This window comes from Prionailurus bengalensis, chromosome B1 (genome assembly GCF_016509475.1).
Source record: "Prionailurus bengalensis isolate Pbe53 chromosome B1, Fcat_Pben_1.1_paternal_pri, whole genome shotgun sequence".
Taxonomy (NCBI): Eukaryota; Metazoa; Chordata; class Mammalia; order Carnivora; family Felidae; genus Prionailurus; species Prionailurus bengalensis.
Window position 1 is genome coordinate 184,952,119 of NC_057344.1, and position 11,598 is coordinate 184,963,716.

Below are 11,598 nucleotides of genomic sequence, written 5' to 3' on the forward strand. Positions count from 1 at the left end.
AGCATCAAATAAAAATTTACAAGTCACACCAACAGACAAAATTAAATAAACAAAGCTAAGAGAAAATAACACCATAAACAGATATCTACACGTGATCTAGATATTGGTGTTAACTGACAAGGACTTTAAAATAATTATGAATTATATGTTTTTTGAAAAAGAGGAAAAAATGGACAAAATAGATGAGAAGCAGATAATTTTACCTGAGAATTGGAAACCATAAAGAAGAAACATCTGGAAATTTTGAACTGAAAAAGACACCATGTGAATAAGAACGCATTAGATGGATTCACCAGGAGATGTGAAAATAGCCTCAACAGGATTAGTGAAGTGGAGGGTGAAAAGAAAAGATCCACATTGATGCACAGAGGAAAAAAAAATCATGGAAAACACAGAAAAAGAGTACTGGAGACAAGTGGGATTCAGTGAAAAGTCTAACGTGTATAAATTGAAGTCTCAGAAAGAGAGGAGAGAGAAAATGTGGCAGAATAAATACTGGAACAAATAACGGCCAAGAATTTTCCAAAACTGGTGAAAAGATATCAACCCCAGATCTAATAAGCCCCACAAACTCAAACCAGAATAAATTAAATAATAATAATACAACAACAACAATATAAACAATACAATAATTCAAACAACAAATAATAAAACAAACAAATAATAATAACACACCAGAGCACATTTTAACAAAACTACCAAACACCAAAGACATAAACGTTAAAAGCAGTCAGGGTATGCTGGGGTGGGGGGCATACCAGTGGATAACAAAAAAATTAATGTCTGACTTCATAAAACAGACACCAAAATCCCCCCCAAAAAAGTCTCAACATGGCTGAAAAAAAAATTACTACCAACTTTGAAAGCTATATGCATAAAATAAATCCTTCAATAATGAAGATGAAATAAAGACATCATCAGACAAATATAACTGAAGAATTCATCGCCAAGAAACTAAAAATAGTTATAATAAAAGAAAAATAATCTCAGGGTAAATATGGAAATGTAGAAGGAAATGAGCAAAAAAAGGACAAAAATGTGGTTAAATATGAATAAATATGGACTATTGATGGTACAAAACAATAATAGCAATGTCTTGAGGGATTTAAATTACACACAAAAGGCATGGCAAAAATAACAAAAGGGAAAAGCCATAAATGAGTAAAGTGTTCTAAGTTCTAGAATTATATAAAAGGGAACTAGTAAAAGTAAGAATTTATTTGAGATTTATGCATTACATATATAATTGATATGAGATTAATCAAAAATAAATTTTGTAACATCTAGGGTAGCTATTTAAAGAACAGTAAAACAATGTGTAACTAACACATTAACAGAGAGAAAAATAATAAAACATTTGAATAACAGTTGAATAATCAGAAAAATAAAGAAAACATAATATAAAGCAAATAGATCAATTAAAAAAAAACAAATATTAAGACAGAAAATACAAACGCAATATATCAGTAAATTCATTGAATGTAAATAGACTAAACAATACAACTAAAAGACAATGGCTGTGGGGCTCCTGGGTGGCTCAGTCAGTTAAGCGTCCAACTTCGGCTCAGGTTATGATCTCACGGTACATGAGTTCAAGCCCCACGTCAGTCTCTGTGCTGACAGCTCAAAGTCTGGCGCCTGCTTCAGATTCTGTATCTCCTCTCTCTCTGTGCCCCTCCCCTGCTCACTCTCTGTCTGTCTCTCAAAAATAAACATTTAAAAAAATTGTTTAAAAAGACAATGGTTATTAGACTGGATTTAAAAAATAACTATATTTTGCCAATGGTTTCAACAGACACATCTTAAATACAGTCACAGAAAGGGTGAAAATGAAAGTATGGAAAAAGTCATACTATGCAACCACTAACCAAAGAAAGCTAGTATAGGTACACTAACATCAGCAAAACAGATTTTAAGGCAAAAAATTCACTAGAAATAAAGGACATTTCATAATGACTAAGGGGTTAGGCCATCTAGAAGATATCACAATATAAATCTTATACAACCAATAAAATAGCCTTAAAATATAGAAAGCAAAAAACTGAGTGTTAAAGACATAGACAAAGATACAATCACGGTGGGAGATTTTAACATATTTCTTTCAATAGCTGATAAAATAAGCAGAAAAAATTCAGTAAGATTATAGAAAAGGTGAACAGCATAATTAACAAGTAGACCTCAGTGGCATATCTCATTGAACCAACAGTGACAGTATACACATTTTTTCCTAGTGCACATGCAACACTTAGCAAAATTGATTATATATTGGGTTATAAAGCAAGTCCCTAAAATTTTACATAAATAGAATATCTCAATTGCTTAGAAACTAAGCAATATACTTTAGAATACCCTTGGGTCAAATTTAAAATTACAAAAAATATTATAAAATATTTTGAATGAAAGGATAATGAAAATATGATTCATTAAAACTGTGGGGGGGCGCCTGGGTGGCGCAGTCGGTTAAGCGTCCGACTTCAGCCAGGTCACGATCTCGCGGTCTGTGGGTTCAAGCCCCGCGTCGGGCTCTGGGCTGATGGCTCAGAGCCTAGAGCCTGTTTCCGATTCTGTGTCTCCCTCTCTCTCTGCCCCTCCCCCATTCATGCTCTGTCTCTCTCTGTCCCAAAATAAATAAACGTTGAAAAAATAAAAATAAAAAAAAAACTGTGGGATACAGTTAAAGTAGTGCATAGAGGGAAAATTATAACCTTAAATACATATTTTAGAAACGAAGAATGGTTTCAAGTCCTTGATGTATACTTCCATTTCAAGAAACTAATAACAACAGAAACCAAACAACCAAAACCAGAACAAAACAAAACAAAACAAAAACCCAGCAAATCAATCCTAAAGAAAGTGAGAAGCAATTAATAATAAAGATATGATACAAACTTAAGGCAAAATCAGCAAAGCCGAAATTGTTTTTGATGAGATTAATCAACTGAGAGACCCCTAGCAAAACTGTTCAAACACACACACCACACATGCATGCACACAAATTACCACTATCAGAAATTGTAATAGAATTTTCAGACATTAAAAAGAAATATAAGGTTGGGAATGCAAGCTGGTGCAGCCACTCTGGAAAACAGTATGGAGGTTCCTCAAAAAACTAAAAACAGAACTACCCTACGACCCAGCAATTGCACTACTAGGCATTTATCCACGGGATCCAGGTGTGCTGTTTCAAAGGGACATGTGCACCCCCATGTTTATAGCAGCACTATCAACAATAGCCAAAGTATGGAAAGAGCCCAAATGCCCATCAATGGATGATTGGATAAAGAAGATGTGGTATATATATATATACATACATACAATAGAGTATTACTTGGTAATCAAAAAGAATGAAATCTTGCCATTTGGAATTATGTGGATGGAACTGGAGGGTATTATGCTAAGTGAAATTAGTCAGTCAGAGAAAGACAAAAATCATATGACTTCACTCATATGAGGACTTTAAGGGACAAAACAGATGAACATAAGGGAAGGGAAACAAAAATGATATAAAAACAGGGAGGGGGACAAAACAGAAGAGACTCATAAATATGGAGAATAAACTGAGGGTTACTGGAGGAGTTGTGGGAGGGTGGATGGGCTAAATGGGTAAGGGGCACTAAGGAATCTACTCCTGAAATCATTGTTGCACTATATGCTAACTAATTTGGATGTAAATTTTAAAAAATAAAAAATAAAACAAGTTAAAAAAAAAGAAATACAAGTTTATCATAAAAAAATTTAGGCAAATTCCCTGAAAAACACAACTTATCAAAACTCACAATAAAAGGAATAGAAAATCTTAATATTCCTATATCTATTAAAACTTAATGTTATTAAAAATCTTGCCAATATGATATTAAAGAATAAGAACAAAGTTGGAGGCCTGACACCACCCAACTTCAGCTTAGTACAAAGCTACTGAAATCAAGACAGTGTGGTAATGGTGAAAAATTAGACAAACAGATCAATGGAATAGATTAGAGATCCAGAAATACCAAAACAAACATAGCCAACTGATCTATGACAAAGGAGCAAATGCAATTTTTTGAATTTTTTTTGAAGAGCAAAGACAGTCTTTTCAACACGTCAACAAATTGTCCTCAAACAATTTGACAGCCACATACAAAAAAAAAAAAAATCTAGATACATACCTCATACCCTTCACAAAAATTAACTCAAAATGGATCACTGACCTAAATTCAAAGCCCAGAATTAGAAGACTTCTAAAAGATAACATAAGAGAAAACCTAACTGACCTTGGGTTTGTCAATTAATCTTTAGACACACCAAAAGCACAATCCATAAAAGAAAAAAAATGATAAGTTGGATTCCATTAAAATTTAAAATCCTCTTTGCAAAAGATATTGTTAAGAGAATGAAAAGACTAGCCCCCGATTGGAAGAAAATACTCGTAAAACACATAACGGATACAAAAAAAAATTGTACCCAAAATATATAACAAACTCTTAAAATTCAACAATAAGCAAGAACATACAATTTAAAAATGGGCAAAAGATCTGAACAGACACCTCACCAAAGAAGGTATACAGATCGCAAATACACATCTGAAATGATCCACAGTGTTATAAGTCATTAAAGAACTGCAAATTAAAACAGCAGTAAGATTATCGCATCTATCAGAATGGTTAAAATCTAAAGCACGGGTAACACAAATGCTGGTGAAGATGTGGAGCAACAGAAACATTCACTTACTGCTAATGAGAGAGTAATATGGTACAGCCGCGTTAAAAGATAAGTTGTCAGTTTCCAGCAAAGTTCATCATAGTCTTATACAGTCTAGCAGTCATGCTCCTTGGTATTTAACCAAGTGAGTTGGAAACTTATGTCAACACAAAAATCTACACAGGAATGTTTTACCAGTTTTAGCTGCCAAAACTTGGAAGCAACCAAGATGTCCTTCAATAGAATGTATAAATAAACTGTGATACATGCACATAATAGAATATTATTCCAAAGGGAAAAAACAGCTATCAAGCCACAGAGAGACATAGGGGAACATATTGCATATTACCAAGTGAAAGAAGCCAGTTTGAAAAGGCTACATACTGCATGAGTCCAACTATATGACATTCTCAAAGGTGAAACTATAGAGACAGAAAAGTCAGTGGTCACCAGGGGCTTGGGAGGAAAGGAGGGAGGAGGGGTAGGTGGGACACAAAGGATTTTTAGGACAATGCAACTATTCTACAAGATACTGAAATAGTGAATATATGACATTATACATTTGTCAAAACCATTAGACCTGTACAACACAAAGAGTGAATCCTGATGTGAACTACAGATTTTATTTAATAATTGTGCATCAATACTTATTCACCAATTGTAAAAAATGTACCACATTAATGCAAGATGTTAATAATAGGGGAAACTGTGTGCAAGGGAAATGGGAATATATGGGAATTCTGTTATCTTGTGCTCAGTTTGGCTGTAAACTTAAAACTATTCTAAACAGTAAAGTCTGCTAGGGGCTCCAGGGTGACTCAGTGGGTTGAGTGACCGACTCTTGATTTCAGCTCAAGTCATGATCCCAGGGTCATGTGCTCAAGCCCCAAGTAGGGCTCTGCATTGAGTGTGGAGGCTGCTTAAGATTCTCTCTCTCCCTCTCTGCCTCACTCCTCTGCTCACACTTTCTCTAAAAAAAAAAAAAAAAAAAAAAAAAAAAAAAATACAAGGGCTACTGGGTGGCTCAGTTGGTTAAGCATCCAGCTCTTAATTTTGGCTCAGGTCGTGATCTCCTGGTTTGTGGGTTTGAGTCTCACGTCGGGCTCCACAGTGACAGCTTGTGTGCTCGCTCTCTCTCTCAAAATAAATAAATAAATAAATAAATAAATAAATAAATAAATAAACCTTAAAAAATAAAGTTAAAAATAAAAAATTAAGTCTGCTAATTAAAAAACAACACAAACAAACAAACAAAAAACAACCTTCCCCAAAGGAAGTCTAAGACACTGACTTCCCCGAAGAATTCTTCCAAACACCTAAGAAAGAAAGAATACAATCTCATAACACTCTTACAGCAAACAAAAAATAAAAAAGGAGGGACCTCTTCTCTTACACATTTCATCAGGTCAGCATAACCTTGATATAAAGCTTGTCAAAGACGTTACAAGAAAGGAAAATTACAGAGCAATTTTACTCATGGACATAGATGCAATCCTTCAACATTTATTATTGGAGTTCTACTAATACACAGGATGTCGAAAGCCAGTACAAGAGCTTGCCTCTCCCACACTAACAATGAGAAAAAGTGGTATAATCTACCCAATCATAACTTTTGAACCCACCAGAAAATTGAGGTTGTAGGACAACCAAATGAATTAAATTTCAAAGAATAACAAGTCCCTCCAAGGACAGATGGGACTCCAAACTATTTTACTTTGGCAGAGCATAGGAGGAAAAGGAAACTACCACACAAGCAAGAAGAAATACAGCTAAAATTTTAACTATAGTAGACTGCATGTGGGGTAATATGTCCGTTTAGAATAACTAGGAGCTCAAAACACAAGGGGAATTTACACTCACTTTCATGCTCTTTTCCATGGGTCTCCCACCCAAGAGAATGGGGGCAGAGCAGAGAATGGGCAGAGAGCCCTTTTTCGTGACTCAGGTGCACAGAAGGGATAAGCTGTCACTCCAGCACAGGAATAAAACCATGCTACCTTCTCTAAACTCTCCTCTCACATGAGGAAATGACCTTAAACCTCTGAGAGAGGGTTCAGAAAACATCCCACTCTAACGACAAGGCAATAATTGTTTCTGGGGGTGAGATAGACGCAAAAATGATCTTACTCATGGTAAAGTAAAAATCAGTCAATCAATCAATCAATCAATCAATCCAACTCTCTTGGGCCCAGGATCCTACACCAGTACAAAGCAGAAGTGAGCCAGCTCTAGTGAAGGTCAGGAATCTCTCATCCATCATCTGCCACAGATACAAGGCAGAGTTTGGCTGCCAAGAAGAGAAGAAGAAGGAACACTGAGAAAGACCCATTCCCAAGGCAAATGGACTGTATATTAGAGAATGCCTGTATCTACCATGAGCTTAGGACTGAGTAACAACTTTCTACTGCTAAGAGAAAGATAAGAGGAGGGAGAGAGACCTCTCTCCGTGGCACAAGCAAGCAGAGGCAGATGAAAGCACAGGATGTAGTACAAAGAGAAAAACCTTCCAGTAGTCCAGAACCCTTTCTAAGCACAAGATTACAGCAGCCCACCAAATTGGAAGCCTATCGTACACTGAAGCTATGGACAGTAGTAACAAAACCCAAGCCTAGCTTGACCCCCACTGTACTGACTTCCATACTCAGTAAGCCTCCATACTCACTTGAACAAAATTGCCAATCTACTTGACCTAATTGACACTTACAGAAGAGCCAGAGCAGAATGCTCATTCTTTTCAAATACATATGGAACATTCAACAAGTAAATAACCTGAACTGCCCTGAGTATATTTTTTACTTAACTTTTTTATTAAAAATGCTCCCACCAAGAAAACGCCAGGCCCCAGTGACTTTACTGGGAATCCTACCAAACATTTAAGAAGGGAAAGTATTAATTCTATACAAATGCTTCCAGAAAATAGGAAAGAGGGAACATTTCCCAACTCAGTTTATGAGATCAGCACTACCTGATAAAATTAGACAGTTTTATAAACTATACACCAATATTTTTCATGAAAATATCCACAAATTCTTCCACAAAATATTAACAAATTGAATAAAAAATGTATATGTGGATAATGCATCACAACTAAATGGAATTTATCTCAAGAATGCAAAATTGGTTCAACATTCAAAACCAATCAGTGTTGTTCACCATATCAACATGAGCATCTCTACAGACACAAGAAAAGTATCTAACAAAATTCAACATCCATTCATAATAGAACTCTGAGAAAACAAGGAATAAAAGAGAGCTTCCTCAACCTAATAGAACACATCTATATACCACTGCAGTAGAGGCACTAGCCAGTGCAACAAGACAAAAAAAAAGAAAGAAGAAAAGGCATACAGACTGTAAGGAAGAAGTAAAATCGTCTTTATTCACATATGACACATGTGCTTGGAAAATCCTATGCAACCTACAAAAAGTGGTACTATAACTAACAAGCAAGTTTAGTGAGGTCACAAGATACAAGGTAAATATACAAATATCAATCATATTACTGCATACTGACAACAAACAAGTGGAAAATGAAATGAGAAAAAATTTATAATAGCATTTATAATAGCATCAAGAAAACAAGAAATACTTAGGGGAAAATCTAAACAAAATATGTGCAAGGTTTGTATACTGAATTATAAAACACCAACAAGAGAAAATAAAGAAAACAGAAATAAAGAGATAAAATGTGTTCATAGGCAGAAAATTCAATGTTGTTAACATGTCAATTCTCCCAAAATTGACCTACAGATTCAACATATTCCCAATCCAAACCCCAGTAAACTTTTTGTAGTAATTTGCAAGATGATTCTAAACTTTAAATGGAAAGACAAAGGATCTGGAATAGCCAAAACAATTTTTAAAAAGAGGAACAAAGCTGGAAAACCAAATATCTGATTTCAAGACTTACTTTAAAGTTACAAAAATCAAAACAAATAGATCAGTGGAACAGATTAAGAGCCAGAAACAGTTGTGTGTGTGTGTGTGTGTGTGTGTGTGTGTGTGTGTGTGTGTGTTACTAAGTTAATTTTCAACAAAAGAACCAACGAAATTAGTGGAGAAAGGATAGGTGGTCAACAAATAGGTAATGGAAATAGGTACAATATTGGACATCTATCTATCTATACCAAAAAGTTAACTCAAGGGGTGCCTGGATGGCTCAGTCAGTTGAGCATCTGACTTCAAGTTTAGATCATGATCTCACAGTTGGTGGGTTCAATCCCCACGTCGGGCTCTGTGCTGACAGCTAGCTCAGAGCCAGGAACCTGCTTTGGATTCTGTGTCTCCCTCTCCCTCTGCCCCTTCCCTGCTTGCACTCTCTCTCTTTCTCTCTCTCTTTCTCTCTCTCTGAAATAAATAAAACATAAATTTTTTAAAATTAACTTAAAATGCATCACATATATAAATGTAAAAACTAAAACCATAAAACTTCTAGAACCAACCTTAGGAGAAACTTTTTGAGGCATTGGGTTAGGCAAAGATTCATAGGCACAGCACAAAAACACAAATCACAAAAGAAGAAACTGATTTAAAAAATTGCCATCAAAATAAAAAAAGTTTTGCTCTTTGAAACATCCAGTTAAGGAAATGAAAAGATGAAGCCACAGATTGACAGAAAATATTTCCAAGATGCTTATCTGATAAAAGACCTGTGTCATATATAAAGAATACTTACAATTCAACAATGAAATAACAATTAAAATTTTTTAATGTTTATTCATTATTGAGAGACAGAGAGAGACAGAGCGCGAACATGGGAGGGGCAGAGAGAGGGGGAGACACAGAATCCGAAGCATGTTCCAGGCTCTGAGCTAGCGGTCAGCACAGAGCCTGAGGCGGGACTCGAACTCACGAGCTGTAAGATCATTGCCTGAGCGTAAGTCGGACGCCCAACTGACTGAGCCACCCAGGCGCCCCAACAAACAAATTTTTTTAATGGGCAAAAGATTTGCACAAACTACTTCATCAAAGAAGGTATTAACATATAGTAAGATGCTCAATATTAGTCATAAAGGCAATGCAATTAAAACCACAATAGGATATCATTATGCTCCTACCAGAGGAGTGTAATTAATAAGCAAAAATGAATTAATAAAAACTGGCATCAAGTGCTAGCAAGGATGCAGAGCAACTGAAACCCTCATAACTGTTGGTGGAAATGCAAAGCGATAACAGCCACTCCGGAAAATTTTGGCAGATTCTTACAGAATTAAACATACACTTAACCACGGAACTCAGGATTTCCACTCCTAGGTATTTATCCAAAAGAAAAGAAAGATATTCAAGCAAAAAGCTGTATCAGAATGTATATATCCGCTTTATTCATAATCTCTATAACCGCAAACGGCCCACAACTATAACTGAAAATGCCCAGCAACTAATGAACGGATAAACAAACAGTACATCCAAACACTGAAATATTACTCAGCAATCAAAAGGAACAGAGTTAGTGAAATACCAAAATGTGAATAAATCTCAAAAGCCTTATGCCGAATGACAGAAACCAGACACACAACTTTACACACTGTACGACTCCATTTATAAGACATTCACACAAAAAGATCTCCTGATCAATCTCTGCCTCCAAAGAACTTGGCACGTTAGAAAATACTCAGGAAATGCGGGGTGGAGCGATAAAGTAAGAAATCACTGCAGAGAGGACAGAGTGCAAGAAGGTGACAGATTGCCGGAAAGCAAAAAGGCACCGGGGTGGGGGGGGTCCAAACCCACCCACAGGACGAAAAATGTGAGAGAAGACGTGGTCCAACGCATCGCTACTGATTCCAGCAGCTTAAAAAATTAGACCTTGGAAAGGGCTGCAGTATGAATGAAGAGCCTCGGCGCTCTCGGGCCTAAAGAAAGGCGGGATGCGCCCCACCCTCCTTTAAAAATCCACTACACCACGCGCGAGGCTGAGCCGGTGGTTTACACCTGCAAGGGAGGTTCCTCGGTGCCCGGGGGCCGAGCTGGGGAGACCAGAGGTGGGCTCCGGCTTGGGTGAGCGGGGTGCAGGAGACCAGGCATCGCCGCGGCCCCGCCCGTCTCCATCCTTCCCCACTCGGCCTCACTCACCCAGGCCTGCCGTTCCAACTGAGCGTACAAATTGGAGCCCTTGAGCTTTTGGACTATCTGGGCAATAACGAGAGAAAGATCCGACTCCTCCTGCAACATTTCCCCTGCCCTAGCCCGCCAAGCCGCGGCGACAGCCTGGCGCGGAGAGAACGGACTACGGGGTCCCACTCGGGGCCAGTGACACTTCTCCGGGACCTTCAGACGCCGGGACTCCTTCAGCGGGCGTTACCAGGCAACTGCCGGGCCGTGAGTCCGTTCCTCTCTGGTCCCCCCGGCGGCTCAAGGTCCCGGCGCTTGCGTTCCGCTGGCGGAAAAACGTCCCGGTTGGGGGTAGTTTTTCATGCCATTGTTCCTGCTTATTGTACCTCTTCCAGAGCTGCGGCGCCTCTGATGCGCAAGGGGAACTCAGAGTCGTGTATTTTTGTGTTTTATTATAATGGATCCTTTCTTTTCCACCTTTCAGTCTCTGCAGAAACAGGGCTGTGCACACAGTTACGTGGAAAAATTACTCCCAAGGATTATCAGGTTCTTGGGTGAGGTGCTTACATTTCAGAACTCAGTATCTATCTCTGTAAAATAATACCAGTTCACAAGATGTTGTGATGATCGGCTGAGATAACAATTGTGAAGGTGGCTAGTACTTCATTTTCTTTCCACTTCTCCTGTTTCTATTCTCTGGGGTCTTATACCGGGAATAAATAGACAACATCTTTTCATCAAACAGCTACAACTTAACCAAGAAGCATTTATTGATAGGTTTTCTGTGAAGCATTGGCAATTCAAGGACGGCTGAGACATTGCCCCAGTCCAAGGGATGTACCATCGAGATTCCTCTTCGTCCATGTA

At 37.5% G+C, this 11,598-nt stretch overlaps 1 protein-coding gene across 2 annotated transcripts in view; it reads right to left on the minus strand.

Moving 5' to 3' along the window:
* TBC1D19 (TBC1 domain family member 19) overlaps positions 1 to 11,003 on the minus strand; it is a 147,298-nt gene extending 136,295 nt beyond the window's left edge. Inside the window, exon 1 of one of the 2 annotated variants that reach the window (XM_043572824.1) lies at positions 10,753 to 11,003. In XM_043572824.1, coding sequence (XP_043428759.1) covers positions 10,753 to 10,851 — 99 coding nt within the window. In that variant the 5' untranslated portion in view covers positions 10,852 to 11,003. The remainder of the gene's footprint in view (positions 1 to 10,752) is intronic. The other variant, XM_043572825.1, reaches the window with a different exon arrangement.
* Positions 11,004 to 11,598: the final 595 nt, after the last annotated feature.